Genomic DNA, 15,890 nt, shown 5'->3' with positions numbered 1-15,890 from the left:
AGATCTGCATGGAAGGAAGGGGCAGCCACATGGCTTTAGGCTCAAGATGGAGAGAGAAGCAAAACATGTTTCTTCTCTGATGGTGAAGGAGGAAGGGAGAGAGAGGAAGTGGGAGTGGCAACAAACAGCTTCCTTAGAAGCATGAAGAGTTGCATTGTGGGATGAACTCAATTTACATGCTAATGCACATGCTAATGAGGCATCCTGGATTTGCCAGGACCTCCAACACCCCTTCTCAAATCATGCATGCATCATGCCTACACAAGATTTAATTCATACCATAAGCCACTGCCCTCCAGGAGAATGTCTGAAGAAAATTGTATGAAGATGGGAAAGCAACTGTCCCTGTCCAACTACTGCATATTAAATTGTGACATCTACTATCTTGTGCCCAATCAGAATTCCAAGTATTTTTAGGACTGCACTGCAAGATTCTTGAAGGCAACAGAATATAATACTTTTATGCATAATTTGTGCTTTATTGTTTCTCTCTCATTTTAGCTGACTGGGACCATTCACTTGAAACAGATATAATGTACTGGTCTAATTAAGGATGTCAGCACTGAAGACATAATTTTCAAATTAGAATTCTTGAACTATTCTAATTAAAGACAGCACAAACATTAAAGCATTATTTTAATAATTGGGCTTTCATAGAGAAGGCCTTATAATGGGGTAATAATTATTTATTTTATGTTGGAAGTAAATTAATAGTATGCTTTTTTTAATTATCATCCTTAGGGTAAAACTACCTTAGCTGTGACAATGCCATATGCCAGTCTCTCATGTGATGTTGTATGTATTATATTAACCTTGAAGAATTCCTGCTCCTACCTTAAAGCAATGCACTATGTTCTGCCTTACAAACTGTCCAAATCAGACTGGCTATCTGCGGAGGATAGCTTCAGGCACAACAGTTCACAGATGAGTAAATATTTGAAGGTTCTGCCGGTAAGGATCCTAAAGAATTTCCTATATGCTCTGGACAGGAAAACAAAGATGTAGCAATGTGCTCTCTGGCCACAGATTACACTGTTTCAAAGATGGATCTACCCACAAGATATTAGAATCAGGCACCTGGGATGGTAGTGTGGCACTGAATTTCATTTTAACCATTCTTTTAAATAGAAAATGAATTATTAAAAAAAAACTTTCAAAGGACAAGAAAACTATAGCAAAATTGTCATGGGTAAGGTATAGTTTATTGTGCTTTGCTTGTCTGTGAGACAGCATTGCAAAGCAACCTATCTATCAAGTGTAATTATGAGGTAAACAAGGTGAGAAAATTTGCCATCTGGTCTTCCTGACTCTCCATAAGGAAACTAGAAGTCAGGGAAAACTATCAACTGATACACTGATGTTCACAAGGTGTGATCAAAAACATTGAGATGGTGGCCACAGCAGTGTTATTGAAGCTCTGCTAATATTTTTATGTGTGCCGCATGTGCAATGCACATAAAAAAGACAAAGCTTCAATCACACTGTAATAGCTGCCATCTTGACTTTTTTAACCATACTTTGAGGACACCATTGACTAATAAGTACTTCTATGACTTGTTACCAATGCAAGAAGCATAGACAGCAAAAAAAATTGCAGAGCACAGGAGACATGTTAAAAAAAAGAACAAATACAGTGGCCATCTGATAATGATAAACTTTGTTCAGAAATACTATTGAAAGAAATTCTGAACATCTCCCATTTTGTGTTTTCTTGCAAACCACTTTTGGATGCTCTGATCTCTGCCAATGCCTCTGTTGCCCCAACCGTAAAACCATACAATCACAATATATAATGAAAGAAGAGGTCCAGTTTCTGCAGAGTTCTTAGTTACAAAACATTAGGACTGTGCAGTGTTTGGATTTAGTCCCCAGCGCATAGCAGCATGAATGTAGCACCTATTTGTCAAACCTTAAAGTAGGTGTGCCTATTCCCAGGGTTACAGTTTTGCTCCTGCACATTTTGAAGCATCTTTTGAAGAATGAATGGGAAGTACTACCATGCACAGCCATACTGTTCATCCCCTTCTTGGAGGACAACAACTCAGGTCTAGCCCTGGCTTGTTTTGTTTCTGGCTTTTGGATCCATCAGAAGCAACCGTGCACCTCTAATTTCCCATGCTCCTCCAAACCCCAGGAGTCTAGAAAAGCCCAGGTGATCCCACTGATTGTAGGTCACAGAATCACAGCTTCAGGACTCCATAAATAGCTTCTGCTGCCTGGAATCCCAGAAGACCAGTTCCTGGGTCCTGGGGAGGAAATGGAATGAGAGGCCAGAGGTGGTTGGGAGCAAAGGAGTGTGATATACTTAAGCTTCGTATGAAGTTCTTTCTGTCATCTGTAATTTATTTGGCTTGTATATGTGCACATCTTCGGCAAAGGATCGTTACCTTGTCGTGGTGCTGGAGCTTGAGCACCTCAGTGATGCCATGAGCTAAACCGTGAAGGGCCACCCAAGACGGGAAGGTCATGACAGAGAGGTCAGACTAAATGCGATCCCTGGGGAAGGTAATGGCAACCCACCCCAGCATTCTTGCCCTGAAAACTAAATGGATCAGTACAACCAGAGATATGACGGTATACCATTGGAAGATGAGACCCCCAGGTCGGAAGATGGTCAAAATGCTACTGGGGAGGAACAGAGGATGAGTTCAACTAGCCCCAGACGTGATGACGCAGCTAGCTCAAAGCCGAAAGGACGGCTAGCGGCCGACGGTGCTGGTGGTGAACGGCGAATCCGATGTTCTAAGGATCAACACACCACTGGAACCTGGAATGTAAGATCTATGAGCCAGGGCAAATTGGATGTGGTTATTGGTGAGATGTCAAGGTTAAAGATAGACATTTTGGGCGTCAGTGAACTGAAATGGACTGGAATGGGCCACTTCACATCAGATGACCACCAGATCTACTACTGTGGACAAGAGGACCACAGAAGAAATGGAGTAGCCTTCATAATTAATAGTCAAGTGGCTAAAGCAGTGCTTGGATACAATCCAAAAAACGATAGAATGATCTCAATTCGAATTCAGGGCAAGCCATCTAACATCACAGTGATCCAAATATACGCCCCAACCACAGATGCTGAAGAAGCTGAACTAGAGCAGTTCTATGAGGATCTGCAGCACCTACTGGACAACACGCCTAAAAGAGATGTTATTTTCATCACGGGAGACTGGAATGCTAAGGTTGGCGGTCAAATGACACCTGGAATTACAGGTAAGCATGGCCTGGGAGAACAAAACGAAGCAGGACACAGGCTGATAGAATTTTGCCAAGACAACTCACTCTGCATAACAAACACTCTCTTCCAACAACCTAAGAGTCGACTTTATACATGGACTTCCCCAGATGGACAACACCGAAATCAGATTGACTACATCCTTTGCAGCCAAAGGTGGTGGACATCTATACAGTCGGTAAAAACAAGACCTGGAGCTGACTGTAGTTCAGATCATGAACTTCTTATTGCACAATTTAGGATCAGACTAAAGAGATTAGGGAAGACCCACAGATCAGCTAGATATGAGCTCACTAATATTCCTAAGGAATATGCAGTGGAGGTGAAGAATAGATTTAAGGGACCGGACTTAATAGATAGGGTCCCGGAAGAACCATGGACAGAAGTTCGCAACATTGTTCAGGAGGCGGTAACAAAATACTTCCCAAAGAAAGAGAAAACCAAGAAGGCAAAATGGCTGTCTGCTGAGACACTAGAAGTAGCCCAAGAAAGAAGGAAAGCAAAAGACAACAGTGATAGGGGGAGATATGCCCAATTAAATGCAAAATTCCAGAGGTTAGCTAGAAGAGATAAGGAATTATTTTTAAACAATCAATGCGTGGAAGTGGAAGAAGACAATAGAATAGGAAGGACAAGAGACCTCTTCCAGAAAATTAGAAACATTGGAGGTAAATTCCAGGCAAAAATCGGCATGATCAAAAACAAAGATGGCAAGGACCTAACAGAAGAAGAAGAGATCAAGAAAAGGTGGCAAGAATATACGGAAGACCTGTATAGGAAGGATAACAATATTGGGGATAGCTTTGACGGTGTGGTCAGTGAGCTAGAGCCAGACATCCTGAAGAGTGAGGTTGAATGGGCCTTAAGAAGCATTGCTAATAACAAGGCAGCAGGAGATGACAGCATCCCAGCTGAACTGTTCAAAATCTTGCAAGATGATGCTGTCAAGGTAATGCATGCTATATGCCAGCAAATTTGGAAAACACAGGAATGGCCATCAGATTGGAAAAAATCAACTTATATCCCCATACCAAAAAAGGGAAACACTAAAGAATGCTCAAACTATCAAACAGTGGCACTCATTTCACATGCCAGTAAGGTAATGCTCAAGATCCTGCAAGGCAGACTTCAGCAATTCATGGAGCGAGAATTGCCAGATGTACAAGCTGGGTTTAGAACAGGCAGAGGAACTAGGGACCAAATTGCCAATATCCGATGGATAATGGAAAAAGCCAGGGAGTTTCAGAAAAACATCTATTTCTGTTTTATTGACTATTCTAAAGCCTTTGACTGTGTGGACCATAACAAATTGTGGCACGTTCTTAGTGGTATGGGGATACCAAGTCATCTTGTATGCCTCCTGACAAACCTGGATAACGACCAAGTAGCAACAATAAGAACAGACCACGGAACAACGGACTGGTTTAAGATTGGGAAAGGAGTACGGCAGGGCTGTATACTCTCACCCTACCTATTCAACTTGTACGCAGAACACATCATGCGACATGCTGGGCTTGAGGAATCCAAGGCTGGAGTTAAAATCGCTGGAAGAAACATTAACAATCTCAGATATGCAGATGATACCACTTTGATGGCTGAAAGCAAAGAGGAACTGAGGAGCCTTATGATGAAGGTGAAAGAAGAAAGTGCAAAAGCTGGCTTGCAGCTAAACCTCAAAAAAACCAAGATTGTGGCAACCAGCTTGATTGATAACTGGCAAATGGAGAAAACGTAGAGGCAGTGAAAGACTTTGTATTTCTAGGTGCAAAGATTACTGCAGATGCTGACTGCAGTCAGGAAATCAGAAGACACTTAATCCTTGGGAGAAGAGCAATGACAAATCTCAATAAAATAGTTAAGAGCAGAGACATCACACTGACAACAAAGGTCCACATAGTTAAAGCAATGGTGTTCCCCGTAGTAACATATGGCTGCGAGAGCTGGACCATAAGGAAGGCTGAGAGAAGGAAGATCGATGCTTTTGAACTGTGGCGTTGGAGGAAAATTCTGAGAGTGCCTTGGACTGCCAGAAGATCAAACCAGTCCATCCTCCAGGAAATAAAGCCAGACTGCTCACTTGAGGGAATGATATTAAAGGCCAAACTGAAATACTTTGGCTACATAATGAGAAGACAGGACACCCTGGAGAAGATGCTGATGCTAGGGAGAGTGGAGGGCAAAAGGAAGAGGGGCCGACCAAGGGCAAGGTGGATGGATGATATTCTAGAGGTGACGGACTCGTCCCTGGGGGAGCTGGGGGTGTTGACGACCGACAGGAAGCTCTGGCGTGGGCTGGTCCATGAAGTCACGAAGAGTCGGAAGCAACTAAATGAATAAACATATGTGCACATGTACCTATTCTCTCTTTATTTTGTGGGTGGGTGGGTTGGGTGGATATTTTATGTATGTATATCCTGAGGGTAACCTAGTTGCCTTCTGTGAAATAGATTGCCCTCAATAGTCTGGTAAGTAGAAAACAATGGGTTTTGCAGCAGCACCAAGACTGTCTCTTTCTTATACACAGCTAGAGGTTTTGTTGGCTATTGTTTATTTGGGGTTTGTTTGTTTGTTTGTTGATCTCACCAGTTTGCTTTTTAAGACCTTCCTAAACTCTTGTGTTTTTCTCTCCAGGGCTTACAACACTCCCTCATAATTACAGATGAGCCCCTCAACTAGGTTGCTAATTTGTGCTTTTTTTTAATCTCCTGGATATACATATTTGATTAGGTAAATTATATTCAAGACCTGGAATTTCCAGCACAATTTTTAAAATCCAGTTTCAGTGGAATCAGGGTGATTTCATGGGATATTATAATAATTAGGAAGTTAGGTTTGGGATTAGGAAAAGGATGCTGAAATACTTACCAAATTCCCCAACAGGTATTTTTTGTTTGTTGTTAATACAGGTAAACTATAGACCACCATCTAATTTGGGAATTGCTGTTCCACTCACAAAAAATTTTTATAATGCAGACCCCAGCAAACCTAGACTGAGAAATTATTTTCAAGGATCAAAGGTAAGCTTTGGTTACTGGTCTTTTCAGTCCTTTGAATGCCATGATTTTTAAAAATTATACAAATGTTATATGCCTTGCTCTTGTGCATTTATCATTACGTTAATATACAAGTGCATTCATAAATCACAAGCCACTTGTAATAATGAAAAACAGTTGCAAACCCCTTTCCATCTCTACTCCACCATTTAGGAGCTTATATGTGAACAAATGATAATCATTTAGTCTCACTGACTCAGAAACTGGATTACTGTTTATTCATTCTTTGATCTCGCAATCTCAGATCAATGGATATCTTTTCCACAGGCCTCTGGAAAGTACAAACAATGTGCTAACAAGTCAAACCGAGCTGAGTGTCAATGTGATATTAATATGAAGCTGTCGTTTTCTGTTGCCTTTTCAGACTGTAAAGAGAAGGTAAGAATTAAGTACCCCCTAACTGAACTAATGTGTTTGAAAAGATATTCTAGAGGTAATGTTTTGGGAGATGGGGGCTGGGTTTACAAAGACACAGTAACATTCAGAACCAAATATAATAAACTACATCATATTTAATTAGCAATACATTTTTTTAAAAAGTGTGAGAGGCACACTTCCCTAAGAAAAGGATTCCAAAAATGGACTGTCACAGCCAAACCCATTTTTTACCACCTACTTTATTTCAGATGGTAGGAACAGATATATCAGGAAGTTTCTGAAGTTCACAGGAGGGTTAGTATGTAAACATACCTTCCTTGAAATGTCTTTAAATACCCACATCTTGGGATTTAAAGAAAAACATTGATACTTCAAATTTCAGTTGAAAACATTATACTTGAAAACAGAGTCACTTGTTGAGATGGGCAGCTATAGAAATCAGATAGATGATAGATAGATAGATAGATAGATAGATAGATAGATAGATAGATAGATAGATAGATAGATAGAGATACGGTAGTAATCTTTGTACAGCAGTAACATGCATGCCATGGGTGCTGCTTGGGCTTCTTGTAGCAAGGGGACATCTAGAATGGGTCTGAACTGAAGCGTTATCCAAAACAGGATTGTGTCCTAGTAGGTTTCAGTATATTTCCATTCATCATGCCCATTATAGATTTCATGTACTGCTGTGGCACTTCTACCTCCTCGTCCACTGAGAAAATAATAGAATTAGATGTCATTAATATCACCCCAAATCCTTGTGTCAGGCTTCTGTCAACAAGTTAGACTACATACAATCATTAAAAGGCAAAGAAGTCTGATAAGAAGATCTTGTAGAAAAGCTGATGAAGCTCTTAAGAAAGAATCCCAGTGAGTGCTCTCTGTCAAATGCAAACCTAAGTACAATCAATGTGTTTTTTTTTCTGGCCCTTGAGAGTTGGGGACATCTGTTTCATATTTACATAATGATTTTGTCTGGGCTGAGAATAAAAAAAAAGAGCAACTGGTTTAAATTAAATAAATAAATACAACGGTGGTCCTTCAGGACCAACAATTTGTCATCTACTTTCTAGCCAAACATAAAGAAATATCACACTGCTCAAGACTTTGTCCATTTTCCATCACCTTTTCACAGACAATCTAGAAAGACTGTAAGAGAGAAACCCCAACCTACCATTTTCATGAAAGCTTTGGCAGTTCCAGTAAGACAAGTCTCAGTAGACCAGAGAACATTTTCCTGCTTTTCCCAGCTGAACCTATAGCTGCGGACCATTGTTCCAAAAGGCCAAGGCTCTGTCTTTCTCACCTGAAAGGAACAAGCTGGTCAATTTCAGACTTGTTGCTGTTTCAAATTTTTGCAGAGTGGAAGACTAGTTCAAATGGTTCATGAGACTAAAATTAATAAAATGTGGGGGGTCATCTCTTACAGGATGCAGTGCAAAGTTACATCATAGTGGAAAGATCCCACCCAAGGAAGGATAGATAGGAAAAAAGATCCTACAGCTTTGCAGGACTTTCATCATTTTTCAGCCTGCTTGATGACTCCCAGCAGACTGGGTTCTGCTTTGTGGCAGAAGAACACCAAAATAATGTTTTTTTATTGCAGAATTTCTTCCTGGAGTTAACTGGAAATATACATCTGCAGGTAGTGGAGTGCAGAGATTCCTTTCTGAGGATCTGTTCGTGGAGTGACTATTGGCCTCTAGAGTTCCCTGTAAGACATTGGTGGGTGGGAGAGAGAGATGGAAAATAGTACGCAGAGTTTCTCTTCTGAAGCCCAGTTTCTCTAACTTCCTATTTCTCAAAGGGAAGAATGGTCTGATACAGATTGCCCCACTGACCCCTGACTTGTAATAGAATTAGGTGACTTTAAAATAGGTTTTTGTGGGACCCTTTGTTGTCTGCGTGCTATCCCATTTAAAGCCATGCACAGTTGCTGTTACATTGGTAAAAAAAACAATGATTTTAACATCTGCTGTCTCTATGGCTCATTTGTCTTTAGGCTCTGCGAATGAAATTTCCAGTACTAAATCTTCCACTCTATTTTGTTGTTGAGGATGAGGGTTATTCTGTAAACCTGACATCTCCTTATTTTGTCACCATAAAAGAAATAAACAACAGAGTAAACTGGAAAATTCCAGGTAAGAAGCAGAAGAACGGGGTTCAGAAGGATTTTTTCTGAGAAATTCTATTCAAAGTATGTGTGTTGCTGTGTTCTTTAATGCTGTCTTCCTTGCCATACTATATAATAACTTAAAGTGCAAAATACCATTTTCCAGATCTGTTTACTTTCATTTTCATTTTCATTTTCACTTTCACTTTCACTTTCACTATTCTTGAAAAGTTTCTCCCAACCTCTTTCCACTCAAACAGTAACCACAATGAAGAGTTATGATGATACTCTGCTTTACCAAGTTTTAAGTTTGCCATTTCATTACAAATTATCATCATAACAAAAAAAACTGTTGCAGATAGCTCTCTATTGTATTTCTAAAAGCTTCTACATTTTTAGCTTTAGTTTTTACAAAAGGATATCTTTTTGCAAATGATTAGCTAATTCATCCTTTTTTACTGTATATAGGATTAATTTTCCACTGAAATTTATTATCGGACAATACATGGAACTATCACTCAGAGACTATTTTAACTATTTTTTTCAGGTACCAAAAAAACATCAAGTATGTTAAAACTAAGAAAACAGTTGAAGTCTACTGTCAAAATCAAGGTGTATAATCCAGAAGGGCTAACTATATCATTAATTGTAAGCTTCTGATAAAATACATATTTTTAATAAAAAAGCCAAAATCTACAATTACAACAATCTGACATATCTGCCAGTAAAACTCAAAATATTTTAAAAGGGGCAAAGCTTTAATCACCTTGTCAGGGCCACTAGCTTGATGCCTCCTGCAGATTCCACTGAGTAGAATGTCTGGCACAAAAACGTAACATTAGGATCTCCATATTTCTACCTGCTACTTGAGTTCAAGGGTATCTACATGTAGCCATTCCCCTAGGCAAATCTGTTCTTCATGGGGCAGGCAATTAAACTGCCATTACGTTTTCTTGAAGGGAGAGGTGCCCCAGTTTACCTAGAGTCTGGGTGGGGCAGAGCAGGATGTCCCCCTTCCTCAAGACTAGGCCTTTAAACAAATGGCACCAATTTTCTCCTTTAATCAAGGGTGATAAGATCCAAGCTGTTTACTGTTTTGGAACACATTATGCTAATACAAACCAGTGCAGACATAAAGAATAAAGCATTTTTATTTTGAATCCCACCCCACCCTGCTATAGGGCTACCGTATCTAAGCTGCAAAAATCTGGATGACCATTAGAGGGCAGCAAGGAGATATGTGCCAACTAGCCATCATCCAGGTTTTTGCATCTCAAATAGGAGTGACATTTGCCACCCCCATGAAACTACAGGTAGTCCTCAACTTATGACCATTTGTTTAGTGACCATTCAAAGTTACAAGAGAGCTGAAAAAAGTTACTTACGACCTGTCCTCGCACTTACAACCGTTACAGCATCCCTGCAGTCACATGATCAAAATCCTGGCACTTGGCAACTGGCATGTATTTATGATGTTTGCAGGGTCCTGGAGTCATGTGATCACCATTTGTGACCTTTCCAACTGGCTTCCGACAAGCAAAATCAACGGGGGATGCTGGATTCACTTAATGACCACATAATTCGCTTAACAGCCGCAGCAAAAAAGATCATAAAATTGGGTGTGGTCATGTGATGCCTCATTTAACAACTGCATCACTTAGTGACTAAAGTTCTGGTCCCAGTTGTCGTTGTAATTTGAGGACTACCTATAAAAGAACTTTTCTTACACAAAAGAAGTCCAGCAAGGCAAGCAGATTCTTCACCACTGACATATCTGGGGAAAATGTAAATGAGATTGGCATCACAAGGCACAGACCTGTTAAACCTTTCCTCCTTGGTCATGATCTTGGTCAAAATGACCAAACAAAGAAGTGGCAATTTTAACTATAGGGAAAATTTTTGTTTTGGCACCAATGGGAAAGTTTTCCCTTCCTAATGCTGATTACCACCCTACTGATGCATCTTAAATTTGGGTACTTGTATCTCAACTTTAGTCAAAAATCCTAAATCTTAAATCGTATTTGCTTAAATCATGTGATTTTGCTATCTATGATTTGCCAAATAAACTACAGTTAGCTGGTGGTTCACACATTGTATTAAACAATTCAGGATAAATATTCGCACAATATTCTCCATTTTTAATAATTTCTCAATACAAAGAAAAAGCAAACTGCACCATGATATTCATGTTCATGAATATTCTAAATTAGGGGGAGGCAGAATTGGCCTAGACAGACAGATAGACAGACGACAGATGATAGATGTAGCACACACTTAAATCTCTATCCATCCCCACCCAAATCAAGACACATATCTAAAACCAATCAAGTTATTTAGGGCAGCAAATCCCAATTTGGAAATAAAGTAAAACAGTAATAGAGAAAATAATTAATTTCCATTCATGTCATTCAAAACATACGTTTTAATAAATAACATTAATTTTAAAAGATTAAGCAATGTTAGAAAATGTATTTGTAGCATAAGAAATATTATTATGCACTAATAAAAATAATGTTTCTTTTTAACAGGGATCCGAGCTTTTTCATTTTAGAGTATCCACTATTCCTGGAGTCTCCTTTTGTAATTTATTTGATGAATTTCAGGTATATATTTTTTATTAGTGCCAAAATATAGTATTACATATCATCCATAAAAAAGAACACAGAAATCTGAAACAAATCCCAAATATATAGTTAGTTACTTCGGCAAGAATTATTTATATTAGCTGTACAGATGATACAGATATGACAAGCAAAAACCCTGTGTTCCACAAATTTGAGCGACATTGTCAGTAGGGTTCCCCCCAAGAAAGTCAGTGTGATACAATTGCTAGAAACAGAGCATTGACAGAAGGGCAAATACTGCATCCAGTCTTGATAGCCCCCAACGTAATAAAAGAGCCCCCAGGCACAGGTAGACTCTCTGTTCCTTTCTTCTTAGCACATGGAACCTATCCTGCTTCTTTCCACAGAAAGTAAAGACTGATACTTTTGTTCTCCCACAAATCTGAGCCCCTGCTTGTCCCTTTCTAGAAATTAAGCAAATATACCATAGATTATTAGGGAACTCAGATATAACATCATAAGAATATGGCAGGGATTGATTGATTGATTGATTCATTGATTAATAATCAATCAATTTTTATACTGTATTTGAATCTTTGAACACCCTTGAAATTAAAACTCAACTGAAAGAACTCTTTCTACTTCTTTACTATTATATCGTTTCAAATGTGTGTTTAATCTTGCAATACTAGCCTTGCCTTCAGCGGTATGCTTACTAATGTAAACATGAATTATCTATCCCACCTACAAACTTTTAAAGGAGTTACTTTTCAAATTACCAGAATATTTTTTATTGCAGATTTATGTTGATGATTCACCACTGGCTTTTCCAGGACAGTACCTCATCGGTACCATTGTAGCCATGTCAGTCGGAGGCATTCTCTTTGTGGCCTTTCTTCTGCACACCTATGAAATCCAGATAGGGAAATTTTTAAAGAGGAAACTAAACAGAAGCAAAGTAGAATCAAAAACTTCAGTTGCCACAGCTTCAGAAACATCTAGTGCTAACACTGAATTGTAATTGCTGGAACAGTATTCTCACTTCCATGCCAATATGTGGCTGTTCTTTTTTCTTATCTGGCCCACAAGAATTGTAGGCTTTTGTTACAGTTCTTTTTTCTTGTTAGATAACATAAAGAATGTTCTTTTATATCTTAGCATGACATTAGTCTAGTCACTCTTGTCATAAACTTTCTTAGTTTTTGAGTGGAGAAGTTGGTTATATATGCATTTATTTTTACAAAAGTATGGACTGATGTTCAGAAGATGTCATCCAACAATATAGAATAAAATAATTAAAATATAAAATAAAATACATTATTAAATATACACCTATGTCTGTATTTATTAAGTACCCATTATTTCTTGATTAAAAGTTATGTAGAGCAAATGCAGCAGTAATTGCAAGCATTTCTTATTTATGTTAATGCATTGCAAAAACAATGAAAGTCCTCTAAACAAAGTTACAAACAAACATTATGAATGCATTATGTATTTTATTATAGGGAGAAATTCCCTAATTATGAGCCTGATAAAATACAGGTTAAAATATACATTATGCTGAGATCTCTCCCTCTTCCCCAAAAAACTAAATAAAGAGGAACATTTTGGGATTTTTAAAAAGTTATTCAGAGATAATTTCAAGGGATCATAAAAGTGCAAATAGCAAAAAGAAAGAAAGAAAGAAACTATAGTTACACATGTGCTTTATACATCCAAGAATTTGAAACAGGAGGCAAAGATATTGTATTTTTTTAAAATAATGTCTCTATAGATGAATAGTGCTAGTTCATTAACATACAGCATGAGAATGCCTAAGAGAAAAAAATGCATGATATAAAGTGGGATCTGAAATAAAATTTTATGGTATACAGTATAACAGAAACATAGAATCCAAACACAATACTCTATTCTCCTCTCTTTCCCTTTCTCTCTCCCCCCACCCCAAAGTGATTCCCAAACTATTTATGGATCATGAGCATAGTCATTTGGCTGGCTTGGGAAAAGGAAGCATTATAGTTTGTTTAAACTATGTATATAAAGCCGGCCAGGTGACCTTGGGCCAGTCACTCAGCCCAACTCACCTCACAGGTTTGTTGTTGTGGGGAAAATAGGAGGAAGGAGTATTAGGTAGGTGCACCGCCTTGAGTTATTTATAAAAATAATAAAGGTGGGATAAAAATTAAATAAATAAAATATACTGCAAAACTTAGGATTTTCCCAAACAAGTTTATTCTTTATTGGGCTCCTTTTGGTTCCATTTAGCTTGATATTTGGATGGGGCGCGGTGGCGCTGCGGGTTAAACTGCTGAGCTGCCGATCGGAAGGTCGGCGGTTCGAAACCGCGCGGCGGAGTGAGCTCCCGTTGCTAGTCCCAGCTCCTGCTCACCTAGCAGTTCGAAAACATGCAAATGTGAGTAGATCAATAGGTACCGCTTCGGCGGGAAGGTAACGGCGTTCCGAGTCGTCATGCTGGCCACATGACCTGGAAGTGTCTATGACAACGCCGGCTCCAAGGCTTAGAAACGGAGATGAGCACCGCCCCCTAGAGTCGGACACGACTGGACTTTACGTCAAGGGAAACCTTTACCTTTACCTAGCTTGATATTTATCACTTGAGTTTCCCACTGGAATGATTATTTTTTTTATTATTGTTACACTAAACTAATCAGCAAAGCATCATCATCATCATTAAAGGATGTATCCCACCTCAAAACTTACAAGTATAACCATAGAAAAGGCATTGAAAAAGGCCAGGAAAGAAACAAGAAGAACTCCAAAAAACATGGACCATGGAATGCTCAAAGGCTGTCTTCCTTTCCCCTTTGATAGACCAATTCAAATGTTTACAACACATATAAAAAATCCAGCACTGCAAAATCAGGTGCAGGTTTCTCATCCCAGTATTGTATAATAATTGTTTTAACTGCCTCCCATGATTGAAAAATCCACTGTTTTGATAGATGGTAGATTTCAAATCTGAGGATATAGTCAAAAGCATTTTCGATATACTGAAATGGACCCAGAATCATGTTAACAATGCTGTTGATGTCAGCCCTAAATGTAATACCATAGGATAAGATCTAACCATATTAGTTACTGTTCCAATTTCTGTCTTCCATGTCCAGTAATAAGGTGATTACACCCAACCCTTATTCAACATTTTCTAAGTTACAGTAAGATGTTTTTGTTGTTACCTCATTTTAAGATCATAAGAAACTAATTTCACATTGTTTAATGTAGCCTGCCATTGGTTTATCTAGAAAGGTCATTCAATCTTGTTATTCTAAAGGTCACATGAATAATATCAATTTATTCAGATCCCTATAAGAAAAGATTGCTGGATTAGGAACCCCACATAATTCTCTGAAACCTCTAACTTTTGTGAGGTGTCAGAAGCTGCAATCACATCTGGACAAAATAAACCAAATAACAAGTATGTAAGGTGAATATGTTGAATATGTTGCCAAGAATGGAGTAGATTTCTAATTTTCCATCCTATAGAACCAGAAGTTTAGAATAAAGATAAACATTACCATCTAGTGGTATATATACAAACTGCAGTTTGCAGAAACTGCTTTAGATCTTAGCTTTGGGGGGGGGGAAGAACTTGAAATTAAACTTGCAGGCACAGAATATTACTTTTCAGACAGAAAAATGAAATGATAAGACACAAAAACTGCATGCTAAAGAAAGCAAGCACTGAGAACTATTAAAGATACACATCCCTATTTGTCTTTGAATGACACTATTGGCTTTGAATTTTATATCCTAAAGTCTGTTAGTAGCTCCTGCAGACATACAGTCTTTGGCACACATGTGCTGCAGATAAGACTTTTCTTTGGTAGATAGTAGGGTAACAACTGGTTGCTTTTTGCTTGCCCAGCTGATTGGTGCACTCCCATACAGGATTTACAATCTGTCTTGTATTTTGCTCTGTTGGCATACATGTAGCTTACCACTTACAGAGTATTGACTGGTAGTTGGAGAGTTAGGAGTGTAGTTCCCGTAGGTTTCTTGACTGGAATCCAATCTTATTTGGTTGATGCCTTCCTACACAGGAATCTGACTGCTTTGGCAATGTCTGGCCTTTTCACTTCCCTACTGCCGTCCTGTAATTTCCTTGTTTGAAGTCTGCTTTATGTATTGAGTTTCCATTGGTGCACTGACCTCATTTCCTTCATTCAGCCTCAAACACTGAAGAAGATCCTGTCTTCTGTTTCTGGCTGAAGAGGTAGCTTCCATCCTACACGTCTTCTATCTGGAGGCCAAGGTAGTAGGAGCCGCTTCCCAGCTCTTTCACATCAGTTTCATTGAGGTTCTTTCAGTCTCTCGGCTATCATTTTTTTCTTGGTAGCAAATGACTAAATAATCCACAAATGTAAGGATAGATGTCCATCTGTTGTTTTGAATCTGGAATAAATACGGGGGTCAGTTTTACCATCCATGGACTCCTCCTTGACAAATACATGGTTCAGCTTTTCATTCCAGGCTCTAGCTGCTTGCTTCAGGCTGTAGATGCTCTTCTGAACTTGCACACC

At 38.8% G+C, this 15,890-nt stretch overlaps 1 protein-coding gene across 1 annotated transcript in view; it reads left to right on the top strand.

Annotated features, from left to right (window-relative positions):
* CATSPERB (cation channel sperm associated auxiliary subunit beta) overlaps positions 1–12,469 on the top strand; it is a 98,445-nt gene extending 85,976 nt beyond the window's left edge. The window contains exons 20-26 of the mRNA XM_063293702.1: positions 742–951; positions 6,145–6,255; positions 6,559–6,669; positions 8,675–8,813; positions 9,333–9,433; positions 11,314–11,388; positions 12,149–12,469. Of these exons, the coding sequence (XP_063149772.1) occupies positions 742–951; positions 6,145–6,255; positions 6,559–6,669; positions 8,675–8,813; positions 9,333–9,433; positions 11,314–11,388; positions 12,149–12,370 (969 nt within the window). The 3' untranslated portion in view covers positions 12,371–12,469. The remainder of the gene's footprint in view (positions 1–741; positions 952–6,144; positions 6,256–6,558; positions 6,670–8,674; positions 8,814–9,332; positions 9,434–11,313; positions 11,389–12,148) is intronic.
* Positions 12,470–15,890: the final 3,421 nt, after the last annotated feature.

Source organism: Candoia aspera, chromosome 1 (genome assembly GCF_035149785.1).
Source record: "Candoia aspera isolate rCanAsp1 chromosome 1, rCanAsp1.hap2, whole genome shotgun sequence".
Lineage (NCBI taxonomy): Eukaryota > Metazoa > Chordata > Lepidosauria > Squamata > Boidae > Candoia > Candoia aspera.
This window is presented reverse-complemented; position numbering and strand designations above follow the sequence as displayed.